The sequence below is a fragment of the Watersipora subatra genome, chromosome 1 (genome assembly GCF_963576615.1).
Source record: "Watersipora subatra chromosome 1, tzWatSuba1.1, whole genome shotgun sequence".
Lineage (NCBI taxonomy): Eukaryota > Metazoa > Bryozoa > Gymnolaemata > Cheilostomatida > Watersiporidae > Watersipora > Watersipora subatra.
The window spans coordinates 43803259-43820185 of record NC_088708.1 but is presented as its reverse complement, the minus strand read 5'-3'; the positions used below and the strand labels follow the sequence as shown (position 1 = coordinate 43820185).

Here is a 16927-nt window from a genome sequence, read left to right as displayed (position 1 = left end):
TGCAGGGAAACTCTCGGTAAGTGAAGATATTGGTAATACTATAGCCGCTGTTGATTTACGATTACCTGGAGAGGCTGCTAACTAGAATTGGCATTAAGAAGTCGTTTATGTTTTACCAGTCGATGGATCTATCGGGAGTGCGGTATTATACGTACTCAAGACGCACAACTGCCGGATGCAGCATGTGTAACTAGGCAACTCATTATTAGATAAAACCCAATTTTTTGCGCGCTTCGTAATGTGAAGCGCTGCATATTCTCCGATCTCCATCTCAGGTTCGTAAATGTTATTTTGTGCCATCAGTAATGAACACACTGTGAAATATGTTGAATATTAGTAATACAGTGCTTAAAAGTTAGATTATAAAGACACGAAAAGCAGCCAACAGTTTTATGACTTCTTATTAATGAAAAAACCAGGTTTGACTTTTCGAATGAACTTTTTAATAGTCTAACAGTAAAAAGACATCTTTATTTTTGGTTTTGAAAAGCTTTCTTGTTTGTGTGGATTTATTTACATTTATTATAGGTGTCTTTGCATTGCTTGTTTGCTATCATTTAAAATCCATTTGTTGCTGTCAAAGATACAATTGTATTATTGTAGAATAGCTTATGTATTTGTGGTCCTTAATAATACACTGCAACACTATTTAGTTTTATGTAACGTATTCACGTTGGACAATGACACTCGTCGGCTGTAATATTTGCCTATGTGTTATTTCATCTTTATTACAAATATTCAGCTCTTATATTCAGCTCTTATATATTTATAGTTATAGGAAACACTGCATATATATATATATATATATATATATATATATATATATATATATATATATATATATATATATATATATATATATGCAGTGTTTCCTATAACTATATATATATATAATTTGCCAGGCTAATAGCTTGAAAGTTACAGTTGTTTGACAAAGTTTTAAAACCGTCACAGTTGTTTTCATTTTTCTCTTAATTTATTTCAACTACACAAAACACTTCTCTCATGATATGCAGTTTGAAAGTTAGAATGGCAAATGTTGTTGTATGTTAAAAACCAATCAATTTTCCATCCATACTTTTTTATTACCCGGGCAACGTCGGGTAGCACAGCTAGTATATATATATATATATAAATATATATATATATATATATATATATATATGTACAGTCGGCAATGAATAAAAAAGTGAGAGAATAAATAAGAGAATTAATGAATAGTTTTTTAACTGTAGTTGCTCGAACATAGTTTCAATCTCAAGAAAATATTTTTGCAGTAGTGACTAACAATTAAATTCTTCAAGCTTTCGTTGTAAAATTAGTAGTGTGATTATAGCCAAGCTTGTAAAACTGAAAATGCATATCAAATATATATTTTTTCGAAGTTATATAAGATATATATTATTTTGTTTTCTTATTTTAACATAAAAGGCAGTTGATTAATACATATTAGGTACAAGTAACGATTGATAGAACACAGATTGAAAATTGCACATTGCGATGCTATGCTATATTAATTAAAAGCTTGTAAACAAATAGTCTGCATAATTTTTGGTGAAACAATAGTTTAACAGTGTGAACAGAGTTATAGATTTTTTATCTGAACAATGGAGTTTTCATAGAGCAATCCAGAACCAAGAGTTATTTTATAAATAAGTCTACTTGACAAATGACTATTTTTAAGAGATACAGGAAGAATAAAACACAAAAAGACGGAATTATATGAGTGACTTTGGTAACTTAACATACACCATAAACTGTATCCAATAAGCTGAGCGGTGACTGGTTCACATTCATAAAAGACTCATTAACGTCCAGCTGGCATTGTTGAAGCTTTGTAAAACTTACGAAACTTTTCAACTTATGACTTTAAAATTTTAGTTTTTGTAATTTATAATCAAATTTTAGTTTCGTTTTGCATGTTTACTATGTAGGTTGATATACCAAAATACTGGGGTTATTTCTGTGAGAACATAATTTGAGCATAACCAAATTTGTGCAGATGTAAAAATTTTAACTAAAATATTCAAGTCATTGAGCTATGAGCATACCGTGCATTCTTTAAAAATACTATGTACCCACTCTATAAATTATCTTCAGTCCCTGCTTTCATAGGTGACGACAAGTGACGACAAGTGACGACAAGTGTTGTAATTTGCTATTTAGGCAGTTTCACACTATGGCGATGCTCTCGGGTGAAGTCGAGTCGGTTCAAAGCCCTAGCTGGACTCTCCAGGAGTACATGTCTAAGATGAAAGATATCCGAACTGGAAGAAGATACTTGGATACTTTAAACTTCAACAAGGTACAATACTGCAATATTCTTGAATCGGTGTAGCTGAAACTTGCTTGCAACTTCTGTCATAGCCTCGATAGCGGGTAATTGTTTCATTGCCCAATACTTTGCGCCATTGTTGCCAGCGCACAACACTTCCGCGTAAAACGATTTCTAAAGAGACAACATCCTCTGTGTAATGATGAAGTTATCGTAAAATAGCATTAGATCATTGGAAAGGATCTGGTATCTCTAATGGTTGTTGAAGCTTGTGCTGTGTTATTACTGCTCACCTTTTTTCATGCTTCCTCACAGGAAATATATTTGCAAGAATTTATCTTCCATATCTTTATTTATTCCCACACAACCTGTTGCAATACTAGATAATACCATTAAGTTGCCTCTTTCTTCATTGTTGGCGTGTTGACATATTGATATACGAACACTGCTATAGAATCAGGCCTTCTAATATGAAGTGAAATGGTTTACCCACTGAACTCTTATTTAGAAATATATGCGCCAAGCAGTTTTTCTGCTGGGTCCTCTTGTTGTAACTTTGTCGCGACAGATTGGTGGTTAGCAACTAGCAAGCTTATTCATACCTGCAACATGAGGCATTGTGTAGAGCCAAAGGCTCTCATAAATATAATTATAGTAGAATATAAAAATATAATTTTTCCATTATATTTCAGTCTAGAGAGCTGTTATTATCGTTGTGTGTAGCTGGATGGCAGAATAATATTTTATTAATTTTATCTACATTTGTTACTTTGGACAAATGCGGATAACGTTGTAGAGATGCAGGTAACGCCTCTCTGTTAGGAGCTTCAGCACCACGAGTCAGACATAAATCAAATAATGTTAGTTTATATAACCTAGGCTGCGCTAATTCAATAGACATTGAACATAAATCAAAATATTTGTCACTACAAAACAACACAAAATGTGATGTAAACATTTTAAAATGTGATAGATCTTTTTTGAATATAGATTGCAGATCTTAAGCTGAAGCAGCATGCCATAGGCAATGAGGTTATCAAAAACATTTTTTTAAAACATATCAAACTTTGTTAGAAATTAAGTACAATAAAATAAATACACGGCACTCCATTTTCTCTTTAGGCCTCAGTTTGTGTCAACTTTTGAATGAAATAGTACCATAGAATCATAGAGAAATTTTGATTCTAATGTTTAAAAAAGCCAATCAGTTAAACATAAGCAAAAAGAAACAACAGCAAATAATAATGTTTTGGTCATAATGAATATAATAGTATATATATGTATTATTTTATATACTTGAATAATATTATTTTAAGTTTAATAAAAAATGGTTACAACATCTTATGATCTTGGGAAACTAAGTTCTTTTTAGCACTTCTATGTTGAAGTTTATATTAAGAATATAAAATGTTTAATATATAACAAATATTATAAAATATATATATTATAATATAAATGAATATGTATTATAATGAGTTTTATCTATTGAAAATATATAAAGTGCTCCATTTTTATTCCTTGTAAAGCAAAAGCTCTCATGGTGTCATTGGATTGATGTTGCTTTATAGCAAGGAGTTGTCTTCTTAATGTTGACAGCCTAAAGCCATCCTTATTATCCCAATAGTTCTGCCACCATTTGCGCATAAAACAATATGCTGAAGTAGATAACAGCCACATGATATGCTTATATCTGAGTAGCAATTATAAATAGCTCTTTGTCTGCTTTTTGGCTTTAGTCTGCTGCTGCACTCGAACAAGAGATGACAAACCTGAAACACATGTATGGACAGGAAGTAAAAAGACTTCGAACAGAAATAGAGAAAGAATCGAGCTCGGTTATTCGACAAGAATATCTGCATGAGGAATTTTTTAAATCTTCTGAGGATTTGAAACTTAGGTGAATATTTCATAAAGTATTACAAATAAGTGGCGGAAAATAATTTTAAAGAATAGTTATCTTGTTTTCTCAATCTTAGTTTCATATTTTTTCATGCTGAATTCTACATTCTGAGAAATGCAAGTAAATGCATAAAACTTTCCTAGCTAAAAGAAGAGAAAATTTTTTTTTAAATATTGAACAACTTGTATTTACACAACTCCATAAAAATGTGCTGGACTCTATTTTAAGAATGCACAATCAACACTTTTATCCTAGCAGGAAAAACATTATTGTTGAAACAGATCTTGTGGTTCACAGGCTTGATTGAGTTTCTGAGAATTGCAAAAAACATCATCAATCCTTTTGAGGTTCTTCTTGTTTATCCGGACGTTAAAAGTTCTTTATTGTTAAATATAAACTGCAGATTCTAGCTGTAAGAAGTATATGGCCAACTTCAATAAATGCATGAATACATATATGTAAGTCTTTTGATTATAAAAACGTGATTCCTTCTTGAAAAAAGGTTTGCTTGCTACGTTATTAATATTCTTAGCAACTGGTAGGATGTTTTTACAAGTAAAAGCCTATATACTCTGTGGCTGGTATCCTCTCTACTACAATAACAAAGGTTTTGACGCCTATAAGTGTTGACAGTTTTACAGTGAACTTGATGATATCCTAAATAACAAACAGTTTTAAACTTATTTTAATTTTGTCTCATTACTCGGTGTTTAAGATGTTAAAACATTAATATCATTGTCCTATTCACTGAACCCCAGTGTATGTCAGTGCTGTCACTGAAGAGGCTGCTGTCTCAGCTGATCTAACTAATGGAGAAGCTATTCCGGTTAAAGACCTTACATGTTAGAAAAGACACTAGGTACATATTATTATCACAATCAATAGTATTATTATGGTCGATGTTAATATTATGATCGGTGTTATTATTATGATATATATATATATATTATTGATTACATTTTATGGTTACATACATCATCAATGCAACGATGCCTCACAAAACAGATGTTATCGTAAACATCTCAATAAAGCTGATAGCTCATTTTGTAGGATATAGAAAATACCCACTTTATAATACATGCTTCACTACTAATAGATATGTGGTCAGTTGAGTATGTCTATGATGAATACAAAACAAGATGTTAAATATATTCTGTAGAGCGGATGAAGCAGTAAGAAATAACAGGAAGCTGGAGGCTGGCTGTTTTGAGTTAAGAGAGGCAGTCTCTACTAAAACTGAAGAACTTTCTAAGCTAAAATTCGCTAAAGAGCAGTCTTCCAGCCCTCCTGAGATAGTCACCAGCGAGGGACAACTCTCAAAAGCTCTTCATGAAAAAGAACGGCTAAAGGAAAAGTAATATACAATCCCAATTCGTATGCAAGTTATTTCCATATGGGTTAATTATTTGCAACTATTTTAACATGGATAGTCTGCATCATCTGCCAGCAGATTTCAATTCAAACCATTTGAAAATTTTGGATTCTACCCTCTTTATGATATCACCATAACCAATCAAGGGATATCTGTGCCAAATTACGATACAAAGTTGTTTCGTCATTATTCATTGTGCTACTTTCCAATGCTGTGGATGCCTTCAGCCACTCTAAGCGTTTAACCTCAGAGTTATGTACTTGATGTATACGGAGAGTTAATGACCCAGTTATGGTAAATAGAATGAGTCTGTAAGATGCTAAACTCATGGTTATAAGCAAGCGACTCAAAGGAATAACCTACCATGTTAATGACGGCGAGAGAAGTATTGTTATCCTCCTAATCAGATCTTAAGGCTGGTTCACCCTATATTGCCGTTTATCAGCGTTTTCCTTTCGGCGTTTATCGTCGATTATGTGAACCATAAACCGATGACATCGACGAAGCAGTGCGGACACGTTGGGAGAGTTTGCAGCTGTCAAACTTTCCCGATCATTCGTCAATCATCGACGGCCGCCTTTCAAATGTGAACCATTTCGGACATGGTAATTCGCGGTCGCCGATAGCGTGATTTATTTATTTCCACTTCTAACCGTTGCTGCAGGACTAGTATTTGATTTCAGTCACGCGAAAACAAAGAGGTTCCTTCGCGAAAATTTAAAAAGAAAAATGAGAACACTACGCTATAGGGTATTTAGTGATGCCTAAGCAGATGGGTTTGCAATAGTGTGAACATTGTAATCATTGATGATCACCGAAGTATTGTGGCATCAACTCCGAGATATGGCAATATAATGTGAACCAGCCTTTAGTAGATTGAGTAGAGACTAGTAGTAAGCCTGGCAATGCATAGGATTTCTTTCAGTTTCAATCAGATAGCCTGTGGTTGGGGGTTCAAGAGGCTGGTTCTCAGAAACCAGACCAAGTTTTGAAACCAAATACTTTTAGCGACCTGGTGGAATGCAGAAAGTATAGGCTTGTGAAGTTTAAGCGAAATCGGCTAAAATTGTGTAAACGCATACGTTTACACTGACTAGCAGACACACAATGACAAAGCCCTATTTATTAATACACTTGCCTCAATTTTGGTACCAGTGTTGGCACCTATATTGAGATTAGATTATCTGGTATAGTATTTGCTGATTTTTTCTTAAATAAATCTAAACCTTTGCGATACTTTTCACAAATCTACTATTAATTACAGTAATACTTTATTAATCTATCATACCAGAAAATATCGTAGCTGCAGGTTTTTACCATTCAGATATAAGTAACTATGTAATTACACGTAATTCTATTCTTATTACATTATTATTTTATTTATTGCTGATCCACTCGGTTGACAATTTTTTTATTTTAGTCCGGATATAATTAATATTTGTAGTATTTTCCATTTAGAGTAGCAAAAATTACTGCAACCAATAGCAAGCCAGGAAACAGTGGGACATTTTTATTTCCTAGTATTACAAAATTAAATTAAGCAGACAACTCCTTTCCGTTGTTTGCTCAGTTAATATATATATTTTGCTACCACTATTTGTATTCTATTACAGACTAACTTGTTGATAAAGCTACTAAAAGGTCATTAGTGCTATCTGTATCAGCTAGTTTATTTTCACATGAGCATCTCTGTTTTTACATTCACCATGGCAAGATCAGTAGTGCATTTCGTAGAGCTTTAAACAACAATCAGGATGAATTAAACTTATCACATTTTACAAGAGCTTCATCTAGATTTAGGGGTTATATCCTCATAGCTTTTACACGGAGTTATGTTATCTTAAGTTATCTTTTATTCTCTTCAAATATTATATTTGTTAAAAACAGTCTATGCTAGCCGAATTGATGTTATAGTTATGTGTTTACTAGCCGAATGTCTGGCATTGCACAGATAATAGAATAATTACCTAATGAATTTGAGTAACTTACCTGGAAAGTTAGATCTTTACTATAATCTTTTCTAAAACAATACCCACATTTTGGGCCAGCTTAACATTCATTACACGTAACAGTCAACAGTGCTAGTTATTAACTAGAAACAAGCGCTTTAAGCATGGATATCGTAACCAATGTAATGACTATTTGCCCAATGAAGCCATTGTATTCCGTGTAGCTTAATTATTAAGTTTGCCGCCTCTAGATCTGGAGGTTCTGAGATCAAATCCAGTGGCTGTGCGGATTTATCATTGCTAGATTTTAATTACTATAACTGGACACAGGGTTTAACAAAAAGACAAACTGAGATTTATATATATAGGATTAAGGATTTATGTCTTCAAAGCTGATAACATTTAATGATGATACAAATTTCCTATTTTCTTAATATCTACAGACTAGAAAAAGAGATATCAGAGAATCAAGTGACAGGAGACAAAATTCGGCAACTACAGCACCAATCAGAATTTCAAAAGCAAGTCGCAGAGCAACAGATTACAGACTTGCAGGTAAGTCTTTACTTGTTCTTGGAAGCTTTCCGATCGTTTTTGCTTACTAGTGACAGTTTGAAGTCTTCTTGTGAAACTCCAACTCTTCTTCAGAACCGGCTTTCATCATCTTCGAGCACAATATTGAGTTTAGAAGAGAGGGTGAGGCATATGGACACATTCAAACAAGATGAGCACGTGGCACTTATGCTCGCTTCAATAAAGGAAGCAGCGCAGAAGGATCTCTCCGCATACAAGCGTAGCGCTGAGGTCTCATTCGACAGAGAGGTTAGTACAGACTTGCTGACCAGCGGCAGGACTGAGCAAGCGTAAGACTAGCCATTTACTTGCTGCGAATCATATCATCAGTAGTGTTGGCTCTACTCATAGGCTGACAACTAAATGCTGATTTAGTTGTAACATTGTTATGCAAGGTCCATGTCACAGGAAGTTTAAATGACCGAAAGTTTTTGTGACATGTTTATGTCGCAGAAGGTCTGTCCCAGACTAGTTATTTGGCAAAGGTTTTGTGTAACGGATCCACGTGACAGAAAGCTATTTGTTTCTAAGAAGATGTGTGTTGAATAGCTGTACTCCAACACTATTTGACAGGTTTTGTTGGTACCTTAAGCTATATACATGCACTGTTATTATCTGCTCACCTTTTTGTAGATTACACATTTCCTTATTGAAATCAAGAGAGTGTTGGTTAGTTTTGGCATCTGTAGTGTGAACTACACAGTGAACTCTGTGTTTATAGTGTGAACTATACAGTGAACTCTGTGTTTATAGTGTGAACTACACAGTCAACTCTGTGTTTATAGTGTGAACTATACAGTGAACTCTGTGTTTATAGTGTGAACTACACATTCAACTCTGTGTTTATAGTGTGAACTGCACAGTGAACTCTGTGTTTATAGTGTGAACTACACAGTCAACTCTGTGTTTATAGTGTGAACTACACAGTGAACTCCGTGTTTATAGTGTGAACTGCACAGTGAACTCTGTGTTTATAGTGTGAACTACACAGTCAACTCTGTGTTTATAGTGTGAACTAAACAGTGAACTCTGTGTTTATAGTGTGAACTACACAGTGAACTCTGTGTTTATAGTGTGAACTACACAGTCAACTCTGTGTTTATAGTGTGAACTACACAGTCAACTCTGTGTTTATAGTGTGAACTACACAGTGAACTCCGTGTTTATAGTGTGAACTGCACAGTGAACTCTGTGTTTATAGTGTGAACTACACAGTCAACTCTGTGTTTATAGTGTGAACTACACAGTCAACTCTGTGTTTATAGTGTGAACTACACAGTCAACTCTGTGTTTATAGTGTGAACTACACAGTGAACTCCGTGTTTATAGTGTGAACTATACAGTCAACTCTGTGTTTATAGTGTGAACTACACAGTGAACTCTGTGTTTATAGTGTGAACTACACAGTCAACTCTGTGTTTATAGTGTGAACTACACAGTCAACTCTGTGTTTATAGTGTGAACTACACAGTGAACTCCGTGTTTATAGTGTGAACTGCACAGTGAACTCCGTGTTTATAGTGTGAACTATACAGTGAACTCTGTGTTTATAGTGTGAACTGCACAGTGAACTCTGTGTTTATAGTGTGAACTACACAGTCAACTCTGTGTTTATAGTGTGAACTAAACAGTGAACTCTGTGTTTATAGTGTGAACTACACAGTGAACTCTGTGTTTATAGTGTGAACTACACAGTCAACTCTGTGTTTATAGTGTGAACTACACAGTGAACTCCGTGTTTATAGTGTGAACTGCACAGTGAACTCTGTGTTTATAGTGTGAACTACACAGTGAACTCCGTGTTTATAGTGTGAACTATACAGTCAACTCTGTGTTTATAGTGTGAACTAAACAGTGAACTCTGTGTTTATAGTGTGAACTACACAGTCAACTCTGTGTTTATAGTGTGAACTACACAGTCAACTCTGTGTTTATAGTGTGAACTACACAGTGAACTCTGTGTTTATAGTGTGAACTGCACAGTGAACTCTGTGTTTATAGTGTGAACTACACAGTCAACTCTGTGTTTATAGTGTGAACTAAACAGTGAACTCTGTGTTTATAGTGTGAACTACACAGTGAACTCTGTGTTTATAGTGTGAACTACACAGTCAACTCTGTGTTTATAGTGTGAACTACACAGTCAACTCTGTGTTTATAGTGTGAACTAAACAGTGAACTCTGTGTTTATAGTGTGAACTACACAGTGAACTCTGTGTTTATAGTGTGAACTACACAGTCAACTCTGTGTTTATAGTGTGAACTACACAGTGAACTCTGTGTTTATAGTGTGAACTACACAGTCAACTCTGTGTTTATAGTGTGAACTACACAGTGAACTCCGTGTTTATAGTGTGAACTGCACAGTGAACTCTGTGTTTATAGTGTGAACTACACAGTCAACTCTGTGTTTATAGTGTGAACTAAACAGTGAACTCTGTGTTTATAGTGTGAACTACACAGTCAACTCTGTGTTTATAGTGTGAACTACACAGTCAACTCTGTGTTTATAGTGTGAACTACACAGTGAACTCCGTGTTTATAGTGTGAACTGCACAGTGAACTCCGTGTTTATAGTGTGAACTATACAGTGAACTCTGTGTTTATAGTGTGAACTGCACAGTGAACTCTGTGTTTATAGTGTGAACTACACAGTCAACTCTGTGTTTATAGTGTGAACTAAACAGTGAACTCTGTGTTTATAGTGTGAACTACACAGTGAACTCTGTGTTTATAGTGTGAACTACACAGTCAACTCTGTGTTTATAGTGTGAACTACACAGTGAACTCCGTGTTTATAGTGTGAACTGCACAGTGAACTCTGTGTTTATAGTGTGAACTACACAGTGAACTCCGTGTTTATAGTGTGAACTATACAGTCAACTCTGTGTTTATAGTGTGAACTACACAGTGAACTCTGTGTTTATAGTGTGAACTACACAGTCAACTCTGTGTTTATAGTGTGAACTACACAGTGAACTCTGTGTTTATAGTGTGAACTAAACAGTGAACTCCGTGTTTATAGTGTGAACTATACAGTCAACTCTGTGTTTATAGTGTGAACTGCACAGCCAACTCTGTGTTTATAGTGTGAACTAAACAGTGAACTCCGTGTTTATAGTGTGAACTAAACAGTGAACTCCGTGTTTATAGTGTGAACTATACAGTCAACTCTGTGTTTATAGTGTGAACTACACAGTCAACTCTGTGTTTATAGTGTGAACTACACAGTCAACTCTGTGTTTATAGTGTGAACTAAACAGTGAACTCCGTGTTTATAGTGTGAACTATACAGTCAACTCTGTGTTTATAGTGTGAACTACACAGTGAACTCCGTGTTTATAGTGTGAACTATACAGTCAACTCTGTGTTTATAGTGTGAACTACACAGTGAACTCTGTGTTTATAGTGTGAACTGCACAGTGAACTCTGTGTTTATAGTGTGAACTACACAGTCAACTCTGTGTTTATAGTGTGAACTACACAGTCAACTCTGTGTTTATAGTGTGAACTACACAGTCAACTCTGTGTTTATAGTGTGAACTACACAGTGAACTCTGTGTTTATAGTGTGAACTAAACAGTGAACTCTGTGTTTATAGTGTGAACTACACAGTGAACTCTGTGTTTATAGTGTGAACTACACAGTCAACTCTGTGTTTATAGTGTGAACTACACAGTGAACTCTGTGTTTATAGTGTGAACTAAACAGTGAACTCTGTGTTTATAGTGTGAACTACACAGTGAACTCTGTGTTTATAGTGTGAACTACACAGTCAACTCTGTGTTTATAGTGTGAACTACACAGTCAACTCTGTGTTTATAGTGTGAACTACACAGTGAACTCTGTGTTTATAGTGTGAACTAAACAGTGAACTCCGTGTTTATAGTGTGAACTATACAGTCAACTCTGTGTTTGTAGTGTGAACTATACAGTCAACTCTGTGTTTATAGTGTGAACTGCACAGTCAACTCTGTGTTTATAGTGTGAACTATACAGTCAACTCTGTGTTTATAGTGTGAACTGCACAGCCAACTCTGTGTTTATAGTGTGAACTAAACAGTGAACTCCGTGTTTATAGTGTGAACTATACAGTCAACTCTGTGTTTATAGTGTGAACTACACAGTCAACTCTGTGTTTATAGTGTGAACTGCACAGTGAACTCTGTGTTTATAGTGTGAACTACACAGTCAACTCTGTGTTTATAGTGTGAACTACACAGTGAACTCCGTGTTTATAGTGTGAACTATACAGTCAACTCTGTGTTTATAGTGTGAACTGCACAGCCAACTCTGTGTTTATAGTGTGAACTACACAGTCAACTCTGTGTTTATAGTGTGAACTACACAGTCAACTCTGTGTTTATAGTGTGAACTACACAGTCAACTCTGTGTTTATAGTGTGAACTAAACAGTGAACTCCGTGTTTATAGTGTGAACTATACAGTCAACTCTGTGTTTATAGTGTGAACTACACAGTCAACTCTGTGTTTATAGTGTGAACTACACAGTCAACTCTGTGTTTATAGTGTGAACTACACAGTGAACTCTGTGTTTATAGTGTGAACTAAACAGTGAACTCCGTGTTTATAGTGTGAACTACACAGTCAACTCTGTGTTTATAGTGTGAACTACACAGTCAACTCTGTGTTTATAGTGTGAACTACACAGTGAACTCCGTGTTTATAGTGTGAACTACACAGTCAACTCTGTGTTTATAGTGTGAACTACACAGTGAACTCCGTGTTTATAGTGTGAACTGCACAGTGAACTCTGTGTTTATAGTGTGAACTACACAGTCAACTCTGTGTTTATAGTGTGAACTAAACAATGAACTCTGTGTTTATAGTGTGAACTACACAGTGAACTCTGTGTTTATAGTGTGAACTGCACAGTGAACTCTGTGTTTATAGTGTGAACTACACAGTCAACTCTGTGTTTATAGTGTGAACTACACAGTGAACTCTGTGTTTATAGTGTGAACTACACAGTGAACTCTGTGTTTATAGTGTGAACTACACAGTCAACTCTGTGTTTATAGTGTGAACTACACAGCCAACTCTGTGTTTATAGTGTGAACTACACAGTGAACTCTGTGTTTATAGTGTGAACTATACAGTGAACTCTGTGTTTATAGTGTGAACTGCACAGTGAACTCTGTGTTTATAGTGTGAACTACACAGTCAACTCTGTGTTTATAGTGTGAACTACACAGTCAACTCTGTGTTTATAGTGTGAACTACACAGTGAACTCTGTGTTTATAGTGTGAACTACACAATCAACTCTGTGTTTATAGTGTGAACTACACAGTGAACTCCGTGTTTATAGTGTGAACTATACAGTCAACTCTGTGTTTATAGTGTGAACTGCACAGCCAACTCTGTGTTTATAGTGTGAACTAAACAGTGAACTCCGTGTTTATAGTGTGAACTACACAGTCAACTCTGTGTTTATAGTGTGAACTACACAGTCAACTCTGTGTTTATAGTGTGAACTACACAGTGAACTCTGTGTTTATAGTGTGAACTAAACAGTGAACTCTGTGTTTATAGTGTGAACTGCACAGTGAACTCTGTGTTTATAGTGTGAACTACACAGTCAACTCTGTGTTTATAGTGTGAACTACACAGTGAACTCCGTGTTTATAGTGTGAACTGCACAGTGAACTCTGTGTTTATAGTGTGAACTACACAGTCAACTCTGTGTTTATAGTGTGAACTAAACAATGAACTCTGTGTTTATAGTGTGAACTACACAGTGAACTCTGTGTTTATAGTGTGAACTGCACAGTGAACTCTGTGTTTATAGTGTGAACTACACAGTCAACTCTGTGTTTATAGTGTGAACTACACAGTGAACTCTGTGTTTATAGTGTGAACTACACAGTGAACTCTGTGTTTATAGTGTGAACTACACAGTCAACTCTGTGTTTATAGTGTGAACTACACAGTCAACTCTGTGTTTATAGTGTGAACTACACAGTCAACTCTGTGTTTATAGTGTGAACTAAACAATGAACTCTGTGTTTATAGTGTGAACTACACAGTCAACTCTGTGTTTATAGTGTGAACTAAACAGTGAACTCTGTGTTTATAGTGTGAACTAAACAGTCAATTCTGTGTTTATAGTGTGAACTACACAGTGAACTCCGTGTTTATAGTGTGAACTGCACAGTGAACTCTGTGTTTATAGTGTGAACTACACAGTGAACTCTGTGTTTATAGTGTGAACTACACAGTCAACTCTGTGTTTATAGTGTGAACTACACAGTCAACTCTGTGTTTATAGTGTGAACTACACAGTGAACTCCGTGTTTATACTGTGAACTGCACAGTCAGCTCTGTGTTTATAGTGTGAACTACACAGTGAACTCTGTGTTTATAGTGTGAACTACACAGTCAACTCTGTGTTTATAGTGTGAACTACACAGTCAACTCTGTGTTTATAGTGTGAACTAAACAGTGAACTCCGTGTTTATAGTGTGAACTATACAGTCAACTCTGTGTTTATAGTGTGAACTGCACAGCCAACTCTGTGTTTATAGTGGGAACCACACAGTCAACTCTGTGTTTATAGGTATCCATGCTGAAGGCACAGGTTCATTCTGATAGGAACACATTTGAAACTGTGACAGCTGAAAACAGACGCCTTGTTGGCTGCATTGAAGAGTTGAACACTAAAATAAGGAATCTACAAGGGGAGGTAACTTATTACACATTAACCTAATTCTAGTGATTTATGTCCAACTTACAGCTCACTCAGGTATATCTGTATCAATGGGTAGCTGTAGCAAGCTTTGTTTATGTTTATTGACAGCCCCAAAATGTTACGCTCATGTAGAGGTAAAGCTCTAGCAAGGTATTTGTGTGTTGTTTGGGTTTATTGGCAGCTATCCCCGTGTCTGTGTAAAGCTATAGTAAGCTATGACTATGCCTATTGACAGCTCTAGTAAGTTATTTCTGTATCTGTATTTAACTCTAGTAAGATATGTCTATTGGCAGCCCTTGTAGCTATGTCTATATATAGCTTAAGTAAGATATGTCGATGTCTATTTACAGCTCTAGTAAATTATGTCTATTTACAGCTCTAGTAAGTTATGCCCATCTAGAGATGAAGCTTTAGGGAATTTTGTTTATCTGTTGCCAGCTATTACACTTGGAACACAGCAAATGTGCAGCTGATGAGAATTACATAATGGAAAAGGACTGCGCAGACCAACAGAGTCAAGCATTGAGCAACAAGCTGAATGAACTAGAGGAGTCTGTGCTAGAAAAAATGACGGAAGTTAATTTAGTCAAAACTCAAAATCTTCCACTGAAAACAGAATGCGCCGGATTGCGGGCATTGATCGACGAAGAGAGAGAACGGTAGTTATGTTTAAAATGGTTCTCAGGCTAATCTGTTAAATAATTATATGTAAACAGATTCACCATTGTCTCAGCATTGCTATATCTGCTAACAAAACTATAAGCTTTTGAAAAAAAATTCTGGTTAGTTTCAGAAATCATCTGATAAGTATAGAATGTGAACAGAATCATTCTCATTAAATACTTTCAATTATATTACTGTATTATGTCTATTGATCTGTTTCGATAGGCTATAAAGCGAACAAGTATTGCGTTAGATACATATATCACAATGTGCTGGATACTGTGATGCTTACAGTTCTAGAAAAACCTTTATTATCAATACTGTTCAGGGTCAGCTATATGTTAGTCTGGTTATTAACTTTTTGTATAGAATGTGCATGGAAATCAAACCAGACAGATTGGACAGCATTGGACAAAACACAAGACAGGCACCTAGTCATGCATACGCCCCAGTGGCTACTTCAGCTCTTCTTTCTATGGATCCCTTTGTACCATCATCTTCTCCTGCCCCACCTATTGCTGCTCCAGCTGTTTTGCCTGGCGCCAGTCTTCCAACACCAACTTCAGTGATCAGTCCGTCCTTCGGCACCCACAACCGAGCTCAGTCAGCTCCAGGTACGTTACTCACTGACTGTTCGGGTAACAGTGGTCTGTAGCAGGAAGCACTCTGTAGCAGAAAGTGGTCTGTAGCAGAAAGTAGTGTGCAGCAGAAAGTGGTCTGTAGCAGGAAGTAGTCAGTAGCAGGAAGTAGTCAGTAGCAGGAAGTAGTCTGTAGCAGAAAGTGGTTTGTAGCAGAAAGCAGTCTGTAGTAGGAAGTAGTCTGTAGCAGAAAGTGGTCTGTAGCAGGAAGTAGTCTGTAGCAGGAAGTAGTCTGTAGCAGAAAGTGGTTTGTAGCAGAAAGCAGTCTGTAGCAGGAAGTAGTCTGTAGCAGGAAGTAGCCTGTAGCAGAAAGTAGTCTGTAGCAGAAAGCGGTCTGTAGCAGGAAGTAGTCTGTAGCAGAAAGCAGTCTGTAGCAGAAAGTAGTGTGTAACAGGAAGTAGTGTGTAGCCGGAAGTAGTTTTTAGCAGGAAGTAGTTTTTAGCAGGAAGTAGTGTGGAGCAGGAAGCAGTCTGTAGCAGGAAGTGGTCAGTAGCAGGAGGTAGTGTGTAACAGGAAGTAGTCTGTAGCAGGAGGCAGTCTGTAGCAAGAAGTAGTTTGTAGCAGGAAGTAATTTGTAGCAAGACGCAGTCTGTAGCAGGAAGTACTCTAGCAGTAGAGTAATATCTCACAATAGTCTAGCGTAACAGAAAGGTTTTTCTAGCGACCACACTATGTCAACTTTTCCCTAAATGATCTAGAGAAATATGCTCTAACTGGCTACGACTGGCTCATAGATGTTACGACTGGCTCATAAAATGAGCCAGTCATAACATCTACTACTTACTGAAATTCATTATCTGAGGCTTCAACGTTTGAACTGATGCAGTGCGAGTAGGAAATCAGCGGGG

The 16927-nt window shown here is 36.0% G+C and overlaps 1 protein-coding gene across 1 annotated transcript; it reads left to right on the top strand.

The window, feature by feature from the left end:
• Window positions 1-2179: 2179 nt before the first annotated feature.
• Window positions 2180-16833, top strand: LOC137387949 (lamin-C-like). The gene is made up of 9 exons (XM_068074469.1): window positions 2180-2305; window positions 4012-4172; window positions 5335-5529; window positions 7940-8051; window positions 8145-8318; window positions 14647-14772; window positions 15217-15437; window positions 15811-16055; window positions 16778-16833. The coding sequence occupies exons 1-9, from the start codon at window positions 2180-2182 to the stop codon at window positions 16831-16833; spliced, it is 1416 nt and encodes a 471-aa protein (XP_067930570.1).
• Window positions 16834-16927: the final 94 nt, after the last annotated feature.